The following is a 27,422-nucleotide window of genomic DNA, read 5'->3' on the forward strand; positions in this document are numbered from 1 at the left end:
TTGAAATATTTTTAGATAAGTGGTACACCTCACATAATATTTAACATGCCAGTGTTTTTAAATTTCACAAAAGTCATCTTGAAGTTTTCATTTGTGGTATTTTACAAAAACCTACTCTTTCCTCATGAACCAGGCTTATTTTTACTAAATATCATCTTTTTAGGACAAATTATAATTTACAATACTTTTAACTCATGGTAATAGCAAATATCTCCAATCGATATATCCTGGTCTCTGTGAGCTACTTGAACAACAGTTTGAAAAAAGTAAAGAGAGCCTCAAAGTAATTCTGAAAATGTGAAAAGAAAAACACTTGCTTTAAAATTTATCAGTAAAAATTACATCCTGTAAATATCAAGTTCACAGCATTTGACTTGAAACCAGTTAAAATAGGCTCCAACTTGGATGAAAGTACCATGTGTACCTTCCATGTGTACCTTTAAAATGTGCTTGGTCTCCTTGGAAACAAACACATCATGCAAGACAATGCTACGGTCAAAATGGTTGAGGTACCACATTGACCAAAGTCCTGACGCGTTCTCGTGAGTCTCCATGTGAAACTGGGTTGCAGAGGAGTCCATTCTAAAGTACCTGTGAACACAAGACGTGCGTGCCGTCAGCCCTGAGTGTGAGACCGTCTCACAAGAATCTCACGAGATTCAAGAAGAACAGCACCACAGAACATCAGAAAATGAACGTTAGCGCTGGAAAGGACGGAACCCATCACCTTCCTCAACTCTCCTGCCCACGGGGGAGCATCTGAAGGCCAGAGGGTGCAATGGGGCCAGGACCAGGATGGCTCACAGAGGCCACAGGGCAAAACTAGGACCTGAAAGTAACTCAGAAACATGGCGGGGGTACTTCTTCCTACCCCCACCCTGCACCTGGCTACCTGGCCGGAGCCCATACAAGACCTTCAGGTTCCTCCTTCCCACTCTGCAAACCACCCTCGCACTGCCTGTAGCAGGGAAGGCAAATCCTGAAGAGAGAATCAGATGAGTCTCAGTCATATACCTGTAAATTTTTTTTTGTACATAAAATACATAGGGGCCACGGGAAAAGATCGCAGCCTGCACCACAGAGCAAACGTCTTAAAACTTCGTACAACCATCCCTTTTCTCCAGAGTTCAGTTACATTTTTAAGTCATCTTTAGATGGGGAGGGGAAAAAAAAACATACGATTCCAGGGAAAGTGGAATTAACCCACCCTTGAACCACAGGAGCGGAGAGGCAGGCTTTTAGTGTTGGAGCGTGTTTTGTTTCCTTCACATCTTCTTTCATTCCACTGTCACACGACAACGTAGCTGTTTGGAGGTAGAAGGAAATAAATGTGAAGGGTAAGTATCTCTTCTTTCATTACTGAAGGAAATGATAAACCACAATGTAACCAGTCTCCTGTCAGGAGATGCTCTGTTGCACAAACAATGCACATTTCTGCAGGTAGAGTTCTGAACACATATACGAGTGTATATGCAGATAAATTTCTAAAGGTAGAATTAAGGATTAAAGCCCATAACATGTACGTTCATTCATTTTCATAGAGATCACCAATTTTCCCTCCAAAAAGCCTGTATCAATTTATACCTGTGTCAAAAATATGAGTGCTTTTTTTCTTCCTAATCATTACCAAAATGGAACATCAACAGTCTTTATGATCTTCAACAGAGCTAAGTAATAAATTATATCTCACTTATTGCCTTAGCATATCTTTCAGTATGAGTGAGGTGGGGCTTGTTTTTATGTTTATCTGCATTTCTTTACAGAAATATTTTTAACTCTAAGTAAGAGCCTAAAGGATTAGGTTTATACTCCAGCGCTAGTCAGTCTGCACCACGTTCTATACAAAGAAACAAAACTGGGGCAGCACCACCTCTTTGTAAAAGCAGCACGTCCATCAGATGCATTTGCAACCTGGTCTTTCAAATCGCCAACTGAGTGATGGTTTACAAATTCAAAATTCTACACATGTAGCAGAATGAAAGCCACACCACCAATGGGAGGGCATAGCTCAGTGGTAAAGTGTGTGCTTAGCATGCACGAGGTCCTGGGTTCAATCCCCAGTGCCTCCATTTAAATAAATCAACAGATAAACTAATTACCTCCTCCCCGCCACCAAAAAAAGTGGTAGCATCAATCACTTCTTCCATCATGCTATCTCAGAACTACCAAGGCTGTGGAACTGAAACCAAACCCATTCATTTCTTACAACCTTGCCTAAGCTGTAGCTGGGAGTCATTTTACAGAAAGAATGGCCATCCTAACAGCTAGATACCCCAAAACACAAAGACAACCTTCAGTATTTTTTAAATCTGTACCTTTGCAAGTAAAAGAAGCAATTTTTGTAAAGTTTGTTGCAGAAGTAGGTAGGAGCACTGGTTCAAACTGCAGAGACAGGGCATCTCTCTGTGAGAAATGATGGACATCCTGTAACAAAAAACAATCCACAGGACTGCTCTCAGCCAGGCGAAGCTGTATCCGGTTTGAATTAACTCTGTTCCAATGACTAGGTAGCTCAGACTGGTGTACACCACAACCACTTAGCAGATAAGCCTGTAACAGGACGAAGGGGTGCAGACGACCTTCGTCCAAACATGGGTTCAAGCAGCGAAAACAGGTTTAAATCATTGCAGAAGAGAACAGAGACAAGTGTTTCCTCAAAAATCCTCATGTTCTGCAATGCCATATACACTTGTAAGTTTAAAATCCACCCCATGCAAGCATTTACAATTACCTGTATCCATAGAAGGCTGTCTCCTGAATGCAATATATACATATTTACCGCCGAATCATCTGCCCAAAAGAATCAGAGAAATGAGATTAAAACAAAGGACCATCTTCTCACCCCTTCACACAGTAGTTAAAATATCACATTACACATTTCTATTAAAAAACGTAACTCGTTCTTCAACACTAAAATTGAAATGAGGAGCTACTTTCTGTTGGATATTCTTTTAAGTGACAAGAGAAAGGGCAGTGGCAAAAGGACTGACCTACCACCCCAGGCTCTCTGAATGATGAACTACCCATAGAAAAAGTCTAACTTCAGGGCCGTATTATGACTCCCCTGGATGAAACTAACCAACTGGACAGTTTCAAATAAAGCCAGGTCCTCCTGCTGATTAGACAGCCCCTCATTTCCTTATTTCCACTCAGGAAAAACAAAACCCTGGGATCTCAAAATGCAGCCTTCCTTTTCATCCTCCCCAAGAGAAGTGCTCCTCATGGGACAGGGGTCTTCTCTACACTGAGGTCCACCTGGACATTCTGGGAATCACCAAGAACTGTGAACCCAAGGGCAGGAAGCTTTCCTGCTGACCCCTGACTACAACACAACTAAATCTGCGGACTGGGAAGGACAGAGTTAAGACTGCCAATGTAAAAGGACACTCTGGGACCATTTCTCTGAATGTGTATGTGTATACACACACACACACACACACACACACACCACAACAAACAGCATTGATAACCACTGGGTAAGAGCAAACCCTACATAATAAATGTCACAGATCACATAGTATGTGTCTCCTGCAAAATCTCTTAGAAACTCAAACTGATAAACTAGGTTATTTTTGGTAAGTAACTGAAACACACAATTTCAGAGATAAAAGGCATAGAAATAAACACTAAAATCTGCACTGCTGTAACCTGTCGGGCACACAGGAACAAGCAGCATCCAATCAACTATTTTTTTGGAAGGGGGGTAATTAGGTTTTTATTTATTTTATTTTATTATTATTATTTTTTAACAGAGGTACTGGGGATCGAACCCAGGACCTTGTGCATGCCAAGCATGCACTCTAGCACTTGAGCTGTACCCTCCCCCCAATTAACTATTAAAAATACAAACAGTATGATACGGTCAACTGAGCTGCTGCCAATCAGTAAAACTGTAACAAGAGACAGAGGAGTTCAAATACTTCGTGAATATTTGTATTACGCTGCAGTGCCCATTTGACTTGTTCACTCTCTCCAGAACTCCAAGAAAAATTATTCCCAGGGAAGAGCAGAATGGTTTGCAGTTAACGTTCAATTTACTCCAAACTATTACGGCCTTACTAGCAGATGCAGGCTGAGAACCAGCTACTATTGGAAGCTGTTCATAATGAAGGCAAAGGCTCTCTCTTTTGCACTGCAGTGATACAATCTGCAAGCAGATGGTAGAGAATCATGATGCAGGTTGATCAAAATAGAATAGAAATTTTCAGACTCCACCTTACCTGAAGTCTCAGATTTATCTGTCGCTACATAAATGATAGAGAGATGATCTAACAAATCTTGTGTGTTTTCTTCAAATTCTTTGGAGGAGTTTCCCATTGTCACAATTATGCTCATTTGTAGCCGTAAAACATCGTCAGATTCCACGTAACAACTCTGAGATCGGAGGGATGGGAAAGAAAGGAAAAACTCAAAAAAAATCTGAAATTTTTTTATTTCGAATTCTACGGTGGGGAGGGCATTTATGGTGAGGACGTGTGCATTTCTGAGAACAGAACATTTATTTTTAAACAAAGAGGCAGGAAGGAACCCAGGAAGAAAACACAATTTTTCATTTTACCTTTAATTGCTGACACACTTTATTATGTAAACTGCATTCCAGTTGCACCTGTAAGAGGCTAGTATTAGTGGTTTCTGCCTGGAAGAAAAAAAGAGGGGGGGAAAGAACTTAAAAGGAAGCAAAAGGTTCAATCTAGTATAAACAGTAAACAATCTATCATTTATTTAGAAATTACATTCATTCATTCATTTTATTTATTCAACACAAATTTCGGTATCTGCTAAATGCTGGGTATAATTCTATTACTGGAAATACAGTAGTGAATAAAATAGAGAAAAATCTGTCCTGTCACTGAGCTTACTTCTAATGGAAATCATAAGCTCACCCTTGGGTGACATGAAAATTCCTATTATGGCAACAAGCAGATAAATAATTTCTAAACATACACAGGAACACTGTAATTTGGTATTTCTTATACTTTCTAAACATTCTGTTCCTGCGTAGGAGTCTGCTTTTATTTAAAAGTAGGGTCACCCAGGGAGAGCCAATCAACAGTTCTCACGTCAGCCTCCCATCACTAGAATGACCTTAGAAGCCATGAGAAAACCAGAGACGCCCAAAGTTCACCTGGCTATCATTTTTAATATGTGGAAGGGATGTGGGTTGAAGAGACAAAAGTATATGAAAAGAATGTAGAATTTCGAGACGTTCAAAGATCTTAACCGCCATGTGGGATAATACCGGCATATTTTGAAGACGAGGAAACGCAAAGTCCAATCAGGGGATACAGCCATTTGGGTGGGAGGGTGGGGGCAGCAGACGGCAAATACCCACAAAAGGCAGGCGGTGCAGCACGTGAATCTAAAGGATCTCAGCGGAGAGTTCCCCTTTTGTTCATTTGACGTGTCTGGCATAGCGATGACCAAAAAGCCACCTGGCCTGGCAGTCACAGTCAGAACACCAGGAAATCTCAGCCAGGTAAGAAGGCATTCCCCAAAGCTTTGGCTGACTTAACTGTGGGTGTCCAGTTGATTCAGTTTTAAGTAGAATCACCACAATTGGGTTTAATTTGTTAGATTTATAAGGATTACCTAAGTACATTATATAAAAACACATTTTTTAATGACTACTACTGTCATCCAGCAATGAAAGTACTAAACGAGAATAAAACACAGTTGCTCCTCAGTTCTGTGCATGCGGAACCGGCAGATACAGAGGGCTGACGGTCAGGAACTTGAGCATCCTCGGAGTTTGGTATCCAAGCCAGGGTGCAGGAACCAATCCCCGGCAGGTGCCAAGGGACCACAGCATATTACATTGTAAAGTGTAGTAAAAATGAGTTTAACCCAGCTCATAAACCGACCCCAATGTTAACCAACGGCTCTTTGCAAAATTGCGACTATCAGCTACACTTACATGGGTAATAAACATCTGTAAACTGAGCCTCAAGTCTTAAAAGCTGGATTTTTAAATTTGTCTTTATGTGAATAAGTCCCACATCAAAGACATAAACCGAAAAAAGCCCACTAGTCCCTGAAACTGTGTTGAGCATAGTTATAAATGACTTCCTGGTGCCCAAATCCAGTAGAAACCTCTCTTTTTCCTGACCCTTCTCCCCAGCATGATGCCATGAGGAGCTTCTCCTTCTCTTGGCTTCTCTCCTTCCCCGGCTCCTCCTGCTCTGTCCACCAGGGGCTGGAGTCAGTCTGGATCCTGTCTTTTGCCCTCACCACTCTCCCTGCGGGAATCTGCGACACGCGGGACCGCCCACACTCACCTCACCAGCTCAGACCTCTCTGCACACCCACGTGTCCAACCAACGACGGGGCACCCGTCTGGATCCTCACACACCCCGCGACAGCCAGCTGGCTGTGGGCCCCATCTCTGCACCATCCTTCACATCGGGTTTAAGCCAGAAACCTGAAAACCAACCTCACTCCACCTCCTCACTCGCCCTCCTCAAACACATCCGCCAACCGAGGAATCCTGGCTGCACCTCCTCAGCAGAGCCTCGAATCCCTTCACTTCTCTTCATTCCTAAGAAGGACCCTCAAGATCAGGGGTCAGTCGGCTAACCATGCCCGCGAGCCACACCCCACCTGCTGGCTGTGTTTGTAAATAACGTCCCACTGGAACACAGCCATGCTCTTTCTCTTGGACACTGTCTACGGCAGAGCTGAGTCCTTGCAACAGAGGTCACATGGCCTAAAAGGCCAAAAATAACTACTCTCTGGGCCTTTACAGAAAAAGTTCACAGAGCCCTGTCCGAGTGGGAGGGAAGTGGTAAGATGCAGGCAAGCTGTGCAGTAACTTCCTCCCAGTCTCCCCGTGTCCACCTCTGCCCTCCTCACTCCACTCTCCACTCTGCATCAAGAATGAGTTTACAAATAAGCAAAGCAGGTCATGTCACTACCGGCTTAAAACCCTTCAAAGACTCCCAGCTTGGCCAGAGTCCCAAATCCTTAACTGTAGCCATAAACCTCAGGATCCACCTCCCTGTTTACACTCCAGCCTCACTGGTCTCCTTTCTGCTCTGTTTTACTTTCAGCCTCTGTTCCTTGGCTCAGAACTCACATCTCCAACCTACCCTCCCCTCTGCCTAACAAAACCTGATTCATCCTTCATGTCCCAGCTTAGCCTTCCCTCTCGGGGAGGTCATCCGTGACACCACAGCTCAGTTAAGTGCCGTTACCTACACCCACAGCAGCTTTCACCTGACCTTCTGTAACACCCCTCATTACAACGTCACAACTTGCTCAAGGTCTGCCTGCCGCAGCAGACTGTAAGCACCCTGTCTGACGCTTTTACCACGATGCCTACCACTTAACCGGCACTCAGCAGACAGCTGGAGACTGAGAAGTGGGCGCACAGCCACCGATGGTCACCTGCAAAGGGTCAGCCTGAAAGGGGCAAGAAACTAAAAAACAATAATCAATGGCTATAAAATAAAAGTGTGTATCAAAACCTGCTACTTGGCATGTGCTTCTGATCTGAAACCTTCACAGAAGAAGTTTAAAGAAAAACCCATATCAATACACTGTCAACGTATCATTTATAATTAAGTTGGGTTTTGTTTGATCTACAACAACTTAACTATAAGGTCTTATCTGACAGGCAATTCTCTTGCCTAAAAAGTTTTTCTCCAAATATTGAAATAATGTTAAAAGTTCAAAATTATGCTTCTGAACACGACTAAAAATCCTATCTGCACAGTTATCTGATATCTTTTAAAACTTTCTATTTCGTCATTCTCGGTAAATTTCTGGATGAGTGAATTAAGAATTTGCCATGTTAAGTAAGATTCTTCTATTAGCTGGGAACATAACAAAAACAAACAACAATATTGTTTCATTTGCTGTACAACATATTTCAGAATCCCACAAGGGGGAGTTCCAGCACCTCCAAACTGCCCTTGAAGCATGCTGATTTTTCTCAGAGAAATTTAAATGTTCCATGTCTTCCTCTCCCAAGAGAACAAAAGTATTGCCATCTTGACTTAAAAAGGAAAACTAGAACTAAAACATGAGGCACTTGGGGCAACTGCACACACGCTGGGATTACAAATTCTCTCTGAAAGGGCCCCAGCCAAGCACATTTGTTTGGACGGTAGGACACTTCTTATGCAAAAGTGTGCCTAGGCCGATTATAAAAGGAAAACAAACAAAAATCTACTTCTCTACTTTGGAAATCTCCCACATTATTGTAACAAATTAGCTCATGAATTTTATGGCTAAAAGGAAGAATAATTCCTCAGTAGTTTTCCCATAAGGATATGGTATTATTCCCTTTTAGAAGATGGAGGGAAATGTGGTTTGGAGGGGTTAAATGACTTATCAAAGGTCAGACAGTTGGTTAGTGGCAAAACAAACAAAAAAATAGAAGGTCTTTTAACATAAGTCATCAGTATTTTTTCCAAGTAAATCAGAACAGGCCAAGTCTACTTCTCCTAGGTACTTTTCTTCAACATGAAAATATGCCTTAGAAAAGCACACCAAGAGATAATGCAACAGTCAAGATGACAGCACTATTAAAACTCCTTTCATACAACATGTGTTGCCATGATTTTGTGGTGAAGGCGTATGAGTTTAGGGGATTGGATAAAAGAGAGGAAAAAACCACCTTTCTCTACTTGCTGAAAAATGGTCTTTGTGAGATGACTGGATAAAGAAGTTGTGGTATATTTATACAATGGAATACTACTCGGCCATAAAAAAGAATAAAATAATGCCATTGCAACAGCATGGATGGACCTGGAGATCATCGTTCTAAGTGAAATAAGTCAGAAAGAGAAAGAAAAATATGATCTCATTAATATGTGGAATCTAAAAAAAGACACTAAGGAACTCATCTACAAAACAGAAACAGACTCTCAGACATCGTAAACAATCTTATGGTTATCGGGGGAAAGGGGGTGGGAAGGGATAACTTTGGGAGAATGAGATTTACAAATGCTAGCCACTATATATAAAAATAGATTAAAAAAAACAGATTTTTTCTGTATAGCACAGGGACTATATTCAATATCTTAAAATAACGTTCAACGAAAAAGAATATGAAAACGAATAAATGTATGTATATGCATGACTGGGACATTATGCTGTACATCAGAGACTGACACATTGTAACTCATGATACTTAAATTAAAAAAATTCAAAAAAATTTTAAAAATTGGTCTTCGTGTACCAGGCGAGGGGCAGAATGTGATTGGGGGGGTGGGGGCTGTTTCTGTGCAATTAAATAGGAAAGAAAATGACAGGCTTAAAGTTCTAAGTCATCTGAGATGCCTTTCATTAACAAGAGTAAATCACGCCCCAACAAGAGCAGATGAGAATCTAGAATACATTAATCCAGACAGAAATGAACAAGAGTCTTGAAATTAGGGTGTTCACAGTTACGACCACACATGAAAACCTTTCATTTAAGGAATGTAACTTATGAAATACAAACGACTCACTTAGACAAATCCCAACCTGAGATTCTATTCTTCTCAGACATTTCTCTCCCTTTCACAATTCTGAATGCTAAATTTCAGAGGGCCCTACAAAGATAAATCTCTCAGGCCCACGTGTGTCTCAGTGGGAACATGATCCCAAATAAGCCACGTGACCATCCCAGCCAGTGGCCCACATGCACGGCACTATGTAGAGTACATTCTACACAGCAAATGATTCTGTGTAAAATGAGAGCTTTCAAACAACAAAGTCCTACTGTATAATACAGGGAACTATATTCAGAAAGTTGTAACGGCCTATAATGAAAAAATATGAAAAGGAATATATATATATATATTAAAAATTAAAAATTTAAAAAAAAAATGAGTGCTTTCTTGGGTCCGTTCCACACAACACTCACACTTTTTAACCAAACTCTTTTTTTTTTTATTGATGTATAGTCATTTTACAATGTTGTGTTAATTTCTGGTGTACAGCATGGTGGCTCAGTTATATATATATATATTCCTTTTCATACTCTTTTTCATTATAGGCTATTACAAGATACTGAATATGGTTCCTTGTGCTGTACAGTAGGGCCTTGTTGTTTAAATCAAACTCTTAATTTAGTATTTCCTGCATAAGAGGCAGGCTCAGCTAAGTTATTAGTAAGCACTGTATAGTTGCTCCACCCTCATGTTATAAACAGCAATTGTTTCCACCCTCACCACTACCACTAACCTTCTATATCTCAGCTATTTAACCACCGAAAACAAAATTTACCTACGTTGCCAGACTCACTCACTAAAATATTTGTAAAACCCTAGGAACTGGTGGAAATGAATTTTTTGATTTGTTTTAAGGGGAAAATGTGTAAAGCACATGCAACACATTTTCCCTTATCCACATCTTTTTAGAAAAGGCAGTGTTGGTGGGGGGAGGGTTTAGCTCAGTGGTAGAGCACGTGCCTAGCATGCATGAGGTCCTGGGTTCCAGCCACAGGACCGTCATTAAAATAAATAAATAAATAAATCTAATTACCTCCCCTCATTAAAAAAAAGAAAGGAAGGAAGGAAGGAAGAAAGAAAAGGCAGTGTGGCCAAGTGGTTTTGCAGTCAACCCAGACTCAAGATAAGGCCCCAGCTGTGAACTTTGGGGAGAGTCCCCACTTTTTTCAAGCCTCAGCTTCCTCTTGGATAACACAAGAGTTTAGGACTCACAAGTCACATTACGAGCATTAAATGAGATACACACGCCAATCCCAGAGCCTTCAAGCAGGCCCTCAAAAAGGAGCATTCTTTTTACTTGTTCATTTGCACTTTATGCCTTAAATTAGGAAAATTCCTCAACAAGTAATTTAAATGCTTCTCAGAAGCATTTCCCCCCGCATCAAAGTTGTCAGAAGGGAAACTCCTCTTCCCCAATCCTTTGGTTTCCAAGACAAGGGATTTTTTTTTCTTAAATGCTTCAAATTCTTCTCGTCTTGTTTTATAATTGGTTCAGAACCCAAAAAGAGGGAGAAGCGTCCTTTACTGCACATCATCTCCCACCTGCCCCCACCCCCTGAAATGTGCCAGAAACTGTGAAAGACAAGACAGTAGCCTGGAGATGGAGTGGACCCTGAGATACCGGGACTTCTGGTCGGACTGAGGGGCAGTGGTCCGTGTTGGGCAACACCCTGGCTTTTACACTTGGGCAGCTGGCTTTCAACGACCATAATCTGGCCAGCAGTTTCAGGACAGCAGTGCGAGCTTCCACCTTGGTCAGTCATGCAGCACATAAGGGCTCTATCCAAAGGCAAACAGCTATTTTGTTTTGGGGGGCAGGAAGGTAATTAGGTTTATTTATGTTTAATGGAGGGACTGGGGATTGAACCCAGGACCTCATGCATGCTAGGCATGCATTTTACCACTGAGCTACACTTTCCCCCTCAGCGGCTATTTTTATATTGTCGGGTGATGCTGGGCCTCAAGCAAACGGCAAGTGGGCCCTGCAGGCCTGGCTCAGCCCTTGCGCCCGGCTTGGCACGGCACAAATTCGGCCTCTGTTATGCCGGCCGCCATGGTCTGACCTTGAGCCACACAGCACAGCCCTGACCTAAGCAGTCATGGCAAGGAGGAGGCGAGGACAGAAAGGGCGTTGCAGTGGAAAACAGGATGGTAGTTCCTCAAAAACTAAACACAGAATTACATGACCCAGCAATTCCACCTCTGGGCGTACACCCAGAAGTCACAGGAGGTACTCGAACATGTATTTGGGCCCCTATATTCACAGCAGCAGTAACACAGTAGACAAGTAGAAACATCCCGAAATCCACGGATGGATGAATGAATAAACAAAACTCAGGATATACGAACAGTGGCATAATTCCTCAGTCTTCCAAGGGAAGGCAATTCTGACACCTGCTGCAACACGCATGAACCCTGAAGCCATGCTAAGGGAGGTAAGTCAGTCACAAAAGGACAAATACTGTAAGATTCCACTCATGCGGGGACCCAGAACAGTCAAAGCCAGGGACAGAAAGTAGAATAATGTTGCTAGGGGCTTAGGGGAGGGGGGTGACGAGGGGTTACTGTTCAATGGGGACAGAGTTTCAGTTTGAGCAGATGAAAAAGTTCTGGAGGTGGACGGTGGTGTAACAATGTGAATATAATGAATGCTGCTGGACTGGACATCTGAAAACGGTCAAAATGGTCAATTTCGTGTTATGCGTATTTTACCACAGGAAAAGAAAGGGAAAAGAGAGGGGCAAAAAGAAAAAAGAAAAAGAAAACAAAAACAGAAAAATGTCCCCGTCAGGGCTCTCCTCAAAACAGAGCTTCCAGAATACTATCTGCTGCTTCTATAGCTAGATCTTAAAGAAACTGTGTTGGGTCCAACTCCAGGCAACCAGTGTAGACAGGCTGCTCCAAATCCTGTTCCATGGCCAAGAGTCGGAAATGTGCAAGGGTTTGCTTTAAATTCACGTGGTTGGGCCACAGACTCAAAAGTTCCTCTCCAACTCACCAGCTCTATATTCATTCATCACCTAGGCGCTAACAGCCACTTCTGATTTTCCAGGTCCAAAGTGACAGCTACACAGAGAAGAGGCAGATTTTATAAAGAAAGCAGCAATGAGGATATCCTTATTAAGGAGATACGCTGTCATCTTGGGTTGAGTCAGAGAAGCAATTTGACAAAATTATTGCCAGCACAAAGACAACCACCACTAAGGGCTATCCTTGGAAAAATCAGACTCACTCCGGAAATCCAAGAGGTGTTGGAAGGTTAGAAAAGAAATCAAAAGCAAAACAAAACAACAAAAAAAGTCCCTGTCATTTTTCCTAATAGGAGGAAACTGCATTCTATTCTTCCTTTTAGAACAAGAGGAAGGAGGGGAAAAAAAAAAAGAAGCAGATTGATGAAGCCAGAGACAGAGAGAAAAGCTGATGTCTTCAGGAAAAACCAGACAGAGCTGAAACAGGAAAGGAGATCTTGAATCCTGGAATCCAACTGAAATGAAAGAGCTGTCGCTTTGTGCTTGTTTGAGCTTTAAAAAAAAAAAATCCAAAAAGACAGACAAGCAAGATCTCCACAGACTGGAACTGCTCCCCCAGAAGGAATCAGGATTCAGTGCTAAGAACTCTGGAGAAACACACTTTTAAAGCCAGGTTCAGAACCCACAGTAAGAGCAATCTCCAAGGAGAGGACCTACGTGCATCTCCAAAGACTGAGACAGTTCTGCCAAGGGCTACCGCACCTCCAGACAGGCTGGGAGAGAGCAAGGATCAGAGGAGGATGCTCAGAGCACAGCGCCCGGGGACACGGTCCTTGCCTGCGCCCTGCGGGAACATGCTTGAGAAGTTTGTGGAATTCGGACTCAGTCTAAGAGAAGACATGGCAACGAGGAAGCTCATTAAAGGGGAAGCCAGCAGGACAAGACGACTGACCCTAGCCGTGACGTAACACGTGCGTCTAATGGGAGAGTGTCTCCAGTGTAAGAGTCTCCACAGCAGGGATACAGCCGACACAGGATGTTATCAACTGGATCTCCCTTGCTTTGGGAGAACTCAAGAAAATGTCTAGAGGAACACCCAGAGGGGGAAAAAAATAGATCTAGACCAAAAAGTAAAGGAAAAGGTTGGGGAAAAAAAAAAAAAGGATCGCACCAGTCCAGCAAACAGTAGCAGCTTGCAAGTGGCTAGAGAAAAAAGAGACCAGCAAAAGGAGCTAGTTAAACAGCAAGAAACTCGTCCGAGCCTCCCTGAAAGGAAGAGGGGACAGGAGACAAGTACAACCTGGAGGCAGAGTGCAGACGGCAGAGAAAGGAGGAGTGAGTGGCTCGGGGCCAAGGTGTTACCCCCACAGGGCCCCAGCTCCCCAAGTGTCAACAGTAGCTCCCCGCCAGGAATCTGCAGCAAACAACGCTCCACTTGAAACACGCAGGACAGAAAGGCAAAACCTTCCCTAGGAAGCAGGTTGCAGAAGCCTCAGTGAGTCCCAGGTAAGAGGCAACAAAAACCCTGTCCTGCCCAGGTCTCGTGCCCGCCCGCAGATGCTGCAGGAGCTGCATCCCTAAACAGAGCCTGGGTACCACTCAGCACAGAAGTGCCAGAAACAGGGGCTCCCTGCAGAAAGGAGAGGACAGACACTACACATCCTTCTAAGGCTGGGCTTCTTAAAATTGAAGTATCTTAATCCTGTCAGTGAATCCCATCACAAAGGCTCCGGGAAGCTGTCTTGGATACGTGAAAAGAATTTGGGATGGGAAACACCTGGGGACAAGGCTGCCGCCACCACAAAGTCCTGATGCCGAGGGCAGACCAGAATAAGGCAGGCGCCAGTCCCCAAGAGAGGAGGTGACCTGCACGAGTGCCTCCTCCTCAAATGAGTGCCCACCCCCTCCTCCCACAGGCAACCTCTGCCCGTGGAGTTTAAGGGCAAAGGTCTTGGACTAAGAACAACGGGCATGAATTGAAGCTGAAACCAAGGTGCTGCCCTCTCTCCATCCTGCATCCCTCTCTCCGGCAAAGACAAAGCCCTGGGAACAACTCCTCTCAGGATTAGTGCCTTGAGGGCTGGGATGGGGGGCACATTTTCCAAAGTCAGTGGATGTAAGGTTGGTAATATAATATTCTTGTGTGTCCTATTAAGATTGTAGGCTTGGAGGGGAGGGTACAGCTCAGTGATAGAGTGCATGCTTAGAATGCACAAGGTCCTGGGTTCAACCCCCAGTACCTACTCTAAAGATAAATAAATAGATCTAGTTCCCCCACCACCACCAAAAAAAAAGACTCTAGGCTTGGAGGGGAGGGTATAGCTCGGTGGTAGAGTGCGTGCTCATCATGCATGAGGTCTTGGGGTCAATCCCCAGTACCTCTATTAAAAAAATAAATAAACCTAATGAACTCACCCAAACAAACAAACCAAAACCAGAACAAACAAACAAAAAGATTCTAGGCTCAAGAAAGACTTGGAGTTGAACTGTTGTGACTTCTGAAACCCCAGGGAAGCCCTGCAGATTCCAGCGAGAGGAGCCGCACCAGACATGGAGAACCTCTCTGGCTAAGACCAAAAAAAGAAAAAAAGAAAAAAAAAAAAGGAATAGGGGAGGACTTCAAATTCTTTCAATGTTAACTCACAGGCCAAGATAATTTGATATGGGACTGAGCCTTGAACTTTCATGTCTTGCCAGGAATTGAATCTCTGAATTTTCAATTTCTCCCTGACAGTTTCATAACAGGAGAGGGTTTATACACAGAAACTTTATAAAGTTAAGTGATAAATGCACTTTGGCTACGTGCCAGATGCTAGGTTCCAAGCTTCTGACACGTATTAATTTATTCAAGAGCTACAGCACTCCTGTGAGGGAGGGCTATTATTATCTGTTCCATAGATAAACTGAGAAATAAAAAGGTTAGGTAACTCGGCCAAAATCACTCAGAACCAAGATTTTTACGTAGGTGGTCTGGTTTTATAAGTCGCTTTCTTATTCACTACACTCCACACCTCTGTGTTGCGGCATCCTTCTAAGGCTGGGTTTTTAAAAATTGTAGTATCTTAATTATGTTACTGGATCCCATCACAAAAGCTCTGGGAAGCTGCTTGGATATGTGAAAAGAATCTGGGATGGGAAACAGACGAGAGCAGGAACTTTAAACCTTGGGCATAGCGTGGCTTTGGAGCAGATGATGAAGCATCATTATAACCCATCACAGAGCTTTCCAGCTCGCCCCAGCAGTCCACGGCGGATCCACAAGGGGGCACCAGGACTGGCGGGAGAAAGAACAGGCTCTGGAAGGCAGGAGCAGGGAGGGCCACTAGACGGCTGCTCATCTCCCATCAGAGTAGCAGGGCCGTGGGTTTACCAGGTGAGCCCCACAGGTCGAAAGTACAAAACCGAGGGATGTTATAAGGGAAGTAAACACTAAATACCCCTGCCCCCTCGCCCCAAGCCTACCTCTCCCCTCTTGGTGGGGGACAGACAATGACCTTGTGCTGCGGGCAGGGTGACAGGGCGGGGACTATCCGGGGAGCTTTTCTTTTCTCCTTCTCTCTCCACCTAGGGTACAGATGTCTGTCCTTGATTCAAACACACCTTCCAAAAGAGGAAATGCAGGTGGCCAACAGGCACGTGAAAAGATGCTCAACACTGACAGCCGTCGGGGAAATGCACATCAGAACCATAGTGAGTTATCACCTGCCATCTGTCAGAATGTCTATCATCAAAAAGACCACAAATAACAAATGCTGGCGAGGATGTGGAGAAAGAGAGCCCTCGTACACTGTTGGCGGGAGTGTAAACTGGCGCAGCCACAGTGGAAAACAGTACGGAGGTTTCTCAAAAAACTAAAACTAGAACTACCATACGACCCAGCAATTCCACTTCTGGGTATATATCCGAAAAAAATGAAAACACAAATTTGAAAAGATACATGGACCCCAATGCTCACAGCAGCGTTATTTATAGTTGCCAAGATACGGAAGCAACCTAAGGGTCCATCAACAGATGAATGGATAAAGATGTGATGTGTGTGTGTGTGTGTGTGTGTGTGTGTGTAAATATTCACACACATATGTATATGTATACATTCATATATACACACATATACACAATGGGACTACTTGGCCATAAAAAAGAATGAAATTTTGCCATCTGCAACAATGTGGATGGACTTAGAGAGCATTATGCTCACAAGTGAAGTAAGTCAGAGAAAGACTAATACTGTCCGGTATCATTTACACGTGGAATCTAAAAACTACAACAGACTAGTGAATATAACAAACAAGAAGCAGACTCACAGATACAGAGAACAAACTAGTGGTCACCAGTGGGGAGAGGTCGGAGAAGGGGAGGGGGTGGAGGAGTAAGAGGTATGAACTATTTCATATAAAAGAAGCTACAAGGCATATTATACAACACAGGGAATAGAGCCATTATTTTATAATAACTATAAATGGAACAGAACCTTCAAAAACTCTGACCCCGTACCCTATACACCTGTAACTTACATAATATTGTACATCAACTATACTTCAATTTTTTTAAAAGTCCCTTTCTGTGGGCCATGGCGTGGTCCACCTAGGGGACATGGAGTTAGCAACTCTTTCTCACCTCAGCTGACACAGGAGAATGTGGCTTATCAGTAACGATACAAAGAAGGCATTTTAGTTTTCTGGCTACTGATCCTGATCTATTCATTGGCTCAGAACCCGAGGAAGAGAGGCGTTATTTATTGGGCATTTTCAAGACTTTTAACAAAAGTTTCTAGAATATCCCAACACAGTGAATGTTGGAAGCACATCAAAAGAGATTCAAACCTCGTAACTCTATCAATAGCACAGATGATAACTTCCTGCTTTCTAAGGTCATTTACTCACAGGGAGGGTCTAGCTCAGTGGTTGAGCGCATGCTTAGCATGCTCGAGGTCCTGGGTTCAATCCCCAGTATTGCCACCAAATAAAATTAAAAATTAAGGTCATTTACTTAATTATCAAGCATTCCCTTACTTCATGTTACACAACCAGGCTCTATGTAGGTGATAAGAAAATAAATACTGATTAGGACACAATTCCTGCTCTTAAGGAGTTCTATGTAGGTGATAAGAAAATAAATATTGATTAGGACACAATTCCTGCTCTTAAGGAGCTAAGAGTCTTAGTAAATGAAAGCACGTATATCAAAACAAAAGCTTTGGCATATTATCCTTGCTGCAACAGGGGCCTCTCAGGGTTTTCAGTAAAGAGCTGGTCAATTCTCCCAGGAGGCAAAAGAGGGACTAAGCAAGTGCTAAGTTAAAAGAGGGTCCAAGAGGGGAGAAGGGTATAGCTCAAGTGGCAGAGGTCATGCTTAGCATGCATGAGTTCCTGGGTTCAATCTCCAGTTTCTCCTCTAAAAAAAAACAAGAAATAAACCTAATTACCTCCCCCCTCAAAAGAAGAAACTTAAAAAAAAAGGGGGGGGGGGCCAAGAAACTGTTCTCTCCTAGAAAACTGTTCTGTTCTACCAAGAGGGCAGAGATTTTGGAGAAGCCCACGGGGGTGATGCAGGGGAGGGGACTCCGCTAGGTACAGAAAATACTGGAGGGGGAAACACGCCCCAGACACACCCACACTTCTCTCTATCTCCCCCTGGTCTTCACCACTTCCTTCCTATCTTACACTCAGCAACGCTTTATCTCTTCCCGAACTCCCACTCCACTGAATCATTCTCACTGGAGGTGCCAATGGGGCAAAAAAAAAAAAGGAAATTTTTAGAATTTAAGCAACTTCCTTGCTTTTAAAAGCTATATTCAGAGGTAGACGGGTAGGTCATGACATATATTTACCTGACAGATGGAATAACTCTCCTGAGTCTGACAGCCTAAACTTTTAATGCAAAGAAGATCAGACAACATCTCACAGGCAAATAAATTTGATTAAACACATTACGATTCCACCCAGGTTTTCAGGAAGCCTCAGTGATCACACACCCAGAAAACTGGTTTATTTCACTTAACTAATTATGTAAGATTTCAGGAAAACAGGGCAGCTACAGAAGCCTCTAACCTTTCTCTGTTTTTAGTTTCCGTCTCCGGCTCCTCGTTCAGACTTTTGCAACTTATTTGAGAGTGAGAAACCTGACCCTTTTCATTTCTCCCCTGATTGGAAATGTTCCTTGTCCTCCTCCCCACACCGATTTTACAGCTTCCCTTCCAGACTGACAGGGATCAGCACCTAAGGAGGCAAGAAGCAGGAAGGCCACGCGGGGCGCCCACCCCAAGCCTGGCGGGCACAGGCTGGCCCTGGGCCAACACCTGTCCCGGGCGGGCAGGAACAAGGGCCTGGCACCAGCGTGCCAACGCAAGGCTGTGCCAATCCTGAAAGGGCAGGAACTCCTGGTCCAAACGGTCTTAGATAGCACACAGAATACGCAGAAATAATCTCGCCTGGACACCACCCAGTAACAGGACACTGCGGCGGGGGAGGGGCCCCCTCATCACATACACACTCAGAAAAATACAGAAAGGAGATGACAGAATATTCTTCCTGGTCACCTTTGCTGAGTGTGACTGTGGTCGTGCAGCCTGTTTCTAAATTTTCACTTCTCTGGTTTCCTGTGTTTTCTTGTAATTACATTACAATTTCTTATAATCACGATCTCCCTTTGGGAGAATTCAATAAGATGACACCACGTCGGGGAGCTATACACAAAACCTCTTTTGCTTGCTGTGAACTGTGTGTCACCAGTTTCCCTCCAACTTTAAAACCTCTCTACCACTATAAAGGTGTTAAAAATAAATTAATAAAAATAAATTAAAATAAATTAATAAAAATAAATTAAATTAAATGCTTTAAAAAGAAAAAAATAGATTAAATAAATAAATAAATAAAACCTCTCTTTACCACAATAAAGGTGTTAAAAAATAAATTAAAATAAATTAAATTAGGGGAAGGTATATAGCTCAGTGGTAGAGCACATGCATCCACAAGGCCCTAGGTTCAATCCCCAGTACCTCTATTAAAATAATAATAATAATAATAATAATAATAAATAAATAAACCTAATTGATCCCCTCAAAAGATATAAATTTTTTTAAATAATTAAATGTTTTAAAAGAAAAAAAAGGAAGAAAACGTCTCTCTGTGTTTCCGAAATTGCCTTATAATTCGATTTTTAACAATAAATGCTATTTTACGACTCCAATAATAATGATTTAAGTTCTTGTAACTCTCTGAGACAAGGTTATTGCTGTCATGACCCTACAGGCCAGATTCTGAGAGAACACCAACTTCAAATATTCTGCTTTGCCCAAGTAAACATTCTTCAAACCTCAATGACCTGGATCCAAAACAACACCAAAGAAAACGTTCAAAAATAAAACTCCTTGCTTCTTCATGAGCCTAACACCATTCTGTGTACACAGTTCTGTCCCGCCAGGTACTTGATGGTCACAATCACAACAGAGTGTGATCTAGTTTATATTCAGCTATTCACCTGTGGGACCTTACTACATTAGCATCATAACTGTAACTTGGGACAACTACTGAAAATTCTACTATGTTGATATTCTTAAATTTATCAAATCCTTTCCCCACTGTTGAGCCTTTAATCTGTTTCTACTGTTTTCGCCATTACAAAAAGGTTGCAAAAGAAAAACATTTTATTTGCATTTATCTTTCCTGGAACATGAATTACTAAGTCAACAGATATGAAACTCATACCCCACTAAACTATATACATGGCGGAAAATTTAAAGCGCACTGAGCCAGCACGGCCAGTCCTAGCTCTGCTCTCAATCTCCACCAAGTAACCTAACCTCTAAGACCATTCTACCATTTCTAAAATAAGAATAATACCACCTGCCCTGTAGTAAATCTGCTGAAGGCCATCTGGTTGGTGTGGTGAGAAGCTGAAGTTATACAAATCTTGATACTACAACGAGCAGATACGCTATTTGGGGCTCCCAACTCAGATGCCCACTGACCCATCCACCTATTAAAAACGCTGGGGGCTGCCCTCAGTGTACCAAACACTAAAATGATGCTGAGATTATAAAAATGAAAAAGAAACAGGCCCGGACCCAGAGAGCTCATGGAAGAACCAGGGTGGGGACAGCCCGGGACACTGAGTGCTAAAGCAGGTTTGCACCACGTGCCGGGGGACCAGGGCAGAGACTTGTCCAGGTACCTGGAGAGGATCCAGGGGAGGTAACATCTAAACTGGGTCTCGACGGATAGAATCAGAAGGAGAACTGGAGTTGGAATGGGGTAAAATCTTATGAAGGGGAGACAGTCTGTACAAAGGGATGGCAGGGATGAGCGGTCTGTGAGGCCAGAGTTGAGAAGACAGGAGTGGTACCTCCGAGGCTGGAGAAGAAGCTGGACCCAGGTGATGAGGGACCTTGTATGCCAAACTAAGGCGCTTGGGCTGTATCCTGCAAACAACGGGAAACCCGGCCAGTGCAGTAACCAGGAAGATAACGAATAGTCGTGTTTAAGAAGACTTCACCAGCAGGGGCGGCATGTGCACTGGAGGGGAGAAAGCCTGACTAAGGGAGGGGGAATAACCCAGGTGCCCAAGATGACAATAAAAGCAGGGGAACCTCAGATTCTCACTTAAACCCACTGTCATGGTGATGTCTCATCTGCTAGGAATGCTCACTTCATAAAGGCCAAAACAAATGGGGGAAAAAAAGGCAATTTTAATTCCTCATGTTTGCCTACTTTCTTCCCAAGAGCAGACACACGTGCACAGCAGAGAGGCTGAAATGTACACCCTTCTCTCCAGTGAACTCAGTGATCGCCACAGACCAGCCAGCCAGCGTGAATTTAGACAGAGGACAAATCACATAAACACTCTCGGTTTCAGCAGAAGAGAGTGAGCCATTTAATCCAATTCCACTAAGCAGGGAAAATGCAAAAGTCAGATATGGATTGACACACACAAGAAGGAAAGAAATGAGCTCATACTACAAAAAACACTGAGATAACCTAACAATTATTCACAGGCACCCTAGTTTATTTCACAAGAGGGACACATTCTTTGGTTACTCCAAAAAAACTGAGATCGAACTCAGGATCCATATTAAGAGGCAGAACAAGTTACAATCTATAGAACATAATAAATGCTAACAGTTTTCCCCTGTTCATAGAAAAAAGATCAAATAAAATGGACGTGTTTCTTTTGGCCAATTTCCCTGAATATAAGCGCTTTTGGAAAAGGCGGGGGAGGGGCAAAATATCAAACAATGCCCTTTTCAGAGTGCTTTAGTAAAGTTATACCCTGTGATTTTGGGGGGTTGATGTTGTTCTGGGTGATTTACAGGTAATCATTTAAAGCTTCCAACGAGAGGCAGTGTGGTTCAGCGGAAAGATCACAAGCCTGGAAACAGACAGACCAGACAGAGGTAAGAAATAAGCTTTCTGACCTCATACAAGTAGTTCATTTCTCCTCCAGTTTGTACCCCTAAAGTAAACCATTGGGGTTTTTGTTTTTTTTTTTTTTGAGCATTATTTAAACTTGATTTCTGTCATAACTAACTAAATCTTTCAGCAGCTCGGGAGACAAGACCAAGTGCTGCCACAGGGCATCTGTAGGAGGTAACATGTAGGAAGTTGCAAGGAATTAGTGAGCCTAACCCTCATGATCACATAAAATTTCTAGCTGCTGCCTTAGGAAGCAATTTTGAGCAAGTGCAAGCAAAGGCCAGTGACCATCCTCTGTATCTGAGAAACTCCAAGCCAAGTTGGTAACATATTAATTTCTGCCTAAGCTTTCTCGCTCCATAGCTTTCTACCAGATACACTTTCTAGCTCTGTATTAGAAAAGATTCGATTATGAACACTACTTCCCCACACCCTCCTTCCCCTTTTAAGGGAATCGACCTCCTGAACTTAGTATCCACCCCAGATGATGGGTTCTTTTTTTTTTTTTCCCTAATTTGTTTATTTATTTATTTTTTAATGGAGGTACTAGGGATTGAACCCAGGACCTTATGCATGCTAGGCAAGCACTCTACCTCTGAGTTATACCCTTCCCACCAGATGATGGGTTCTTGACCACAGGCAGAAAGCAGATAAAAACACGGGACTATCAAAATAAAGACACTCCTATCTGTGGAAAGATAGCTGGCAATCTCACAGCCTCTCAAGACACAGCTAGAATGTATTTTATGTATGCAGTTTAAATGCAAAAAATATTACAGTTGAGATGTTTTCTGAGGAATGACATGATTATTTCTTAACTCTAAATTTTATAGGTTTTGTTTTTGTTTTTAGGTATAGTAAGCCATGAAAATGATTTCAAAGTTTCTTTTTCTGAATCACCATAAAAATAAAAGAAATGTAAATAAATGTCTTTTAAGAAATATTTTTTGATATTTGGATCTCTCAATACTGGATTTTCACCAAAGATCAGCCAAAAAAAATAGTAAGCTTTACCTACAAACTCTGAAATGTTCTCTATATTATAGGGACACTGTGCTGTGTTCACTGCTCTGTCATTTACTGGAACATTAGAGAAATGACATCCAGTAAGTAACTGTTAACTGACTGATGCGAGGAGCTGTGCCCACTGGGGGCAACCTTGGAAAGTAACTCGCTTAAGTCATAGATCTCAGCAGAAATGAAGATGAAGGAGACAATCTATGGTTAGGAGTGGAGTCAAAGCTGAGAAACTCAACAAGGATGCCGAGACAATTCAATGGGGAAGGAATGTCTTTTCAACGAGTGGTACTAGGATTACTGGAGAAGCATATGCCAAAGAATGAACTTGGACCCCAAGCGCACACTATACACTAAAAAGAGTTCCGAACGGCTCATAGACCTCACTGGAAAACATAAACTATAAAACTCTCAGAAGAAAACATATGAGGAACTCTTCATAACCTAGGGCTCTATTAGATATGACACTAAACGCATAAGTGATCAAATAAAAAACAACTAAACTGGACATCATCAAAATTAAAAATGAGGGGGAGGGTGTAGCTCAGTGGTAGAGTGCATGCTTAGCATGCACGAGGTCCTGGGTTCAATCCCCAGTACCTCCACTAAAATAAATACATAAATCTAATTACCTGCCCCCTCCAAAAAAAAAAATCAAAATGAAAAATGAAAAAGCACCCTACAAGATGGGAGAAAATATTTACAAATCATGTACCTGATGGAAGCCTAGTATCTAGAATATATAAAGGACACTTACATCTCAGTGATTTAAAAAAACCCAATTTAAAAATAGGCAAAGGATTTGAATAGCTATTTCTCCAAAGGAGATAAATAAATGACCAAAGGCACAAGAAAAGACACTCAACATCGTGAGCCATTTAGGAAGTGCAAATAAAATCCACATGGGATATCACTTCACACCCACCAGAATGGCTATAAAAAAACAAATCAAACGCCCCCCAAAAAAAACCCAGAAAATAGTAAGCCTTGGGAAAGTTGTAGAGAAATTGGAATCCTTATACATTGCTGGTGAGACTGTAAAATGACTTCAGAAAACAGTTTGACGGTTCCTCAAAATATTAGACACAGAATTACCATATGACCCAGCAAAATTCCACTCGTACATATTACACTCAGGAGAACGATTTAAGAGTTACATGAGACAAAGTACTGTCGGTATGTAGTCATAAGAACATCAATACCCTTGGCACGTAGTAAACATGTTACTTAGTACTAAAAAAACTGAAACTAAACCAGGTGGTAACATGGGCTGCTTTAGGGAGTATGTTCACACAAACTTGTACGTGAATGGTCCCAGCCACAGAACTCATAACAGCCCAAAAGTCGAAACAAATCAAATGTCCGCTGATTGATAAATGGTTAAACAAAATCTAGCATATGCCTACAACAGTATATTGTCTGGCAATAAAAAGGATGGAAAAACTGATGTGTGCTATGACATGGATGAAACTCGAAAACATTACGCCAAGCAAAAGAAGCCAATCACAAAAGACCACACAATTCATTTATATGAAATGTCCAGAGTGGACAAGCCTACAGAGACAGAGAATAGAGCAGTAGCTGCCAGCGATTAAGGCAATGAAAATGTTCTAAAATCGGACTGTGGCGATGGCTGCATAACTCTGTGACTACACTTGAAACCGCTGCCTTGTACACTGGAAGTGGGTGAATTTTGTGGCATGTGAGCTCTATCTCAATAAAGCTGTTCGAATATAAATAAAAAATGCACAAAGGGAAAGAACAAAGAAGCAAGACGGAGAGTTTGGGGACCAGCTGAAGCAGAAACAAAGACCAAGAAAAGCCAAGTCACCGTCAAGCCGGGCCCAGGGCAGGTGAGCGCAGGCCCCTCCGGTCCAAGCTTCCCTCAACCCCCAGCCACCAGCCCTCCGACGGCGGGCCCTGGGCGAGGCCAGGGGACGCTGTGGAAAGCCAGGTCAGATGGCCCCCGCCTTCACGGGGCTGAAAGTCCACGGAGTGAAGGAAAGAGTGGCTAAGGACCACATTACAGGAGTGTCCAGCTGGACTAGGAAGCCCAGGAACTAGACTGGGAGAGACCGCAAGGTGCCCTGAAGGACGCAAGGTAGGAAAGGAAGGATGAAAAGACGGGGAGGGGAGTCTGGGGGAAACCGCCGCAACGGAGGACCTGGGGCAGGAGAGGAAGTGGACAGGTGGGCGGCGGAGGAAGGGCCCTGTGTGCCAGTAACCCAGGGGCCAGAATGGTGAGCAGGACTGCCGGCCACACTCAGGCTTCGGTTTAAGCCCTCACACCTACAGGAATGCCCGGGGAAGTGGTAAGCAGGTGACTCATCTGGTCCAGCTATCATTTTTGGGAAGAGGACTTCCCAAAGGGAAGGGTCAAAGCAGATGCTGGCAGACCAGTTAACGGGCTGCTGCAGTGGTCCAGGAGAGAGATGAGGATGGCAGGGAGGCAGGAAAGGGCAGAGTGCATCATGGCAAGGACAGGGTCTCCAGGGAGAGTGAAGGACCGGTGAGCTCTCTTCCCAGCAGGGCCTCTCTCTGAGGCCTTTAATTCGACGTATCCTTAAATTAACCTCGTTAACAAAGGCGATCTGAACACCCGCCTCGCTTTCAGCACTTTTATCGCCACTAATATGGCATGAGGCACTCAAAGCTCTCACTCTCGGCCACCAGAGAAACCTGGGCATTCTTAGCCGCCCCCCTTCACTGAAGGACAGCCCTGAGATACGGCTGAAAACGTTCACAGGAAAAACCCGCAGATGAAACTTTCTGTGGCCCTTTCGAGCCCTTCTGAAACGCAAGTCAGATCATAGCCATCTCCTGCCCCAAACCTCTCAGTACAGTCCCACTGGTTTTAGGACTTACACCAAATCCAAATTTGCAAATTACAAGAAACCTCCCTTAAATGCCTGAGGAAGGGCTATTATTCCATTTTATAAAAAAATAATAATAACATTTAAAACCCTAAGAATTAACCGGGCAAAGCACCCGGACCTTTAATTACAGGTAAATTAACTTCACTTGTCTCCCGACTGGAACGAAAGCTCCGTGAAGACAGAAGTGCTGGACTGATGTCTGGCCCAGAGCAGAGGCTCAGGAAGACTTGATGGTGAAGGAAGCCTGGGTACCATGACTGACAGAAAGTCCAAGCAGTAGTCTTTATTCATTCATCAGAAAGAAAGGCTGGTAAGGTGGTAAGCTTCATAACACACTGGTTCAACAGTTTTCTGAATTTCAAAAGTCATCCATAGTTACCAGGATAAAAAAATCAAAGGGAAAAAAACAGCCAACCCTATAAGCTATTAATTAAATATGCATTAAAAGAATTTTAAGGGGGCAGGCTATAGCTCATGGGGTAGAAAGCATGCTTAGCATGCATGAGGTCCTGGGTTCAATCCCCAGTACTTCCTCTAAAAATAAAGAAATAATCCTCATTACCTCCCCTCCAAAAAACCAAAAAAAAAAATTGTTTTTAAATTAAAAGCCAAAAAAAAAAAAAGAATTTTAAGGTAGCATTATACACCTATTAAAACATCAAAAACGTTTCTTGCCACCAAGCCACACCCAAGCAGGGGAGGGGAGGGGGTACAACACTCTTGCTGAAATGTCATCACCGGGACAAGGGAGGTTCTGCCTTCCTGAAAAGCACCCTGGCAAGACTAACAAGTTCTATAAAACGGTTTCACAGTCTTTAGCTACAGAATCCTCTTTACAAAATACACCCCAAGGAAACAGGTAGTCCAAAAGGGAAATTGAGAAACTTGCAAAATATGTACATAGCCTAGTGGTAACAATAATGAAAAACTGGACACTTCGCAAATGACCAACAACAGGACTAAGCAAACCATGAAATATCAGTTCGGTGGACTATCCAGCCGTTAAAAAGAACTATTACGACGTCTACTGACACTTTACATATATATATTATTTCCATACGTATCAGGATTTTTTCCAAGAGGAGCACATATTAAAATCCTCATCTTGATGATGCAAAAAGGTCTGTGTGTACTCTGCAAAAGACATCTAAATTTAGAGGTCACCGAATGTGGTGTTTACTGGCATTCAAAATAAATTTACTATTAAGATCACCTGTGTCTGCGAAAGCTGAATGCTCTGGACCTGTGGGAGGAGGAAGTAAGCGTTCGGTAGCTGCTTTGCAGACCCTCCTGCAGAGATTCTGCGAGTGCCAACTCCAGATACCTGCAGGAGAAAAGGGTGGAGGCAGATTACTCCTCTGTCAGTTTTGAAACACACATGACATAGTACTGAAATACCTTTCCAAAGCACATCTGTGCTTATCAACTTGGCCTTCAAGACTATTAGTCCAATTACTATGATTATCTTTGACTACAAAAAAAAAGGCAACAAAAGTTGCTGTATCTAAGCTGGATGTTCCTCATTGTAGCAACTCTTCTCAGAAACAGGCATCTTTAATAACATGGGATCATGTGTTTAATGGACTCCAGTAGGAATTTGCCACAAAAATGATAGCTTTTGGCACTTAAAGGTGTCACAGATACCACTTAAGATCAAAAGCCCTAACTATTTTTGTGAACAAGGGAAAGATTCTTCTCCCTCCCTCCCCAGTG

At 42.9% G+C, this 27,422-nt stretch overlaps 1 protein-coding gene across 2 annotated transcripts in view; it reads right to left on the reverse strand.

The window, feature by feature from the left end:
* The window catches only part of TMEM131L (transmembrane 131 like), a 159,179-nt gene that overhangs the window by 49,012 nt on the left and 82,745 nt on the right, over nt 1–27,422 (reverse strand). For both annotated transcript variants that reach the window (XM_072975396.1, XM_072975392.1), the window contains exons 7-13: nt 26,923–27,033; nt 4,559–4,636; nt 4,221–4,374; nt 2,732–2,790; nt 2,316–2,424; nt 1,208–1,304; nt 438–591 (exon numbers count right to left, since the gene is read on the reverse strand). In XM_072975396.1, coding sequence (XP_072831497.1) covers nt 438–591; nt 1,208–1,304; nt 2,316–2,424; nt 2,732–2,790; nt 4,221–4,374; nt 4,559–4,636; nt 26,923–27,033 — 762 coding nt within the window. The remainder of the gene's footprint in view (nt 1–437; nt 592–1,207; nt 1,305–2,315; nt 2,425–2,731; nt 2,791–4,220; nt 4,375–4,558; nt 4,637–26,922; nt 27,034–27,422) is intronic.

Source organism: Vicugna pacos, chromosome 2 (genome assembly GCF_048564905.1).
Source record: "Vicugna pacos chromosome 2, VicPac4, whole genome shotgun sequence".
Classification (NCBI taxonomy): domain Eukaryota; kingdom Metazoa; phylum Chordata; class Mammalia; order Artiodactyla; family Camelidae; genus Vicugna; species Vicugna pacos.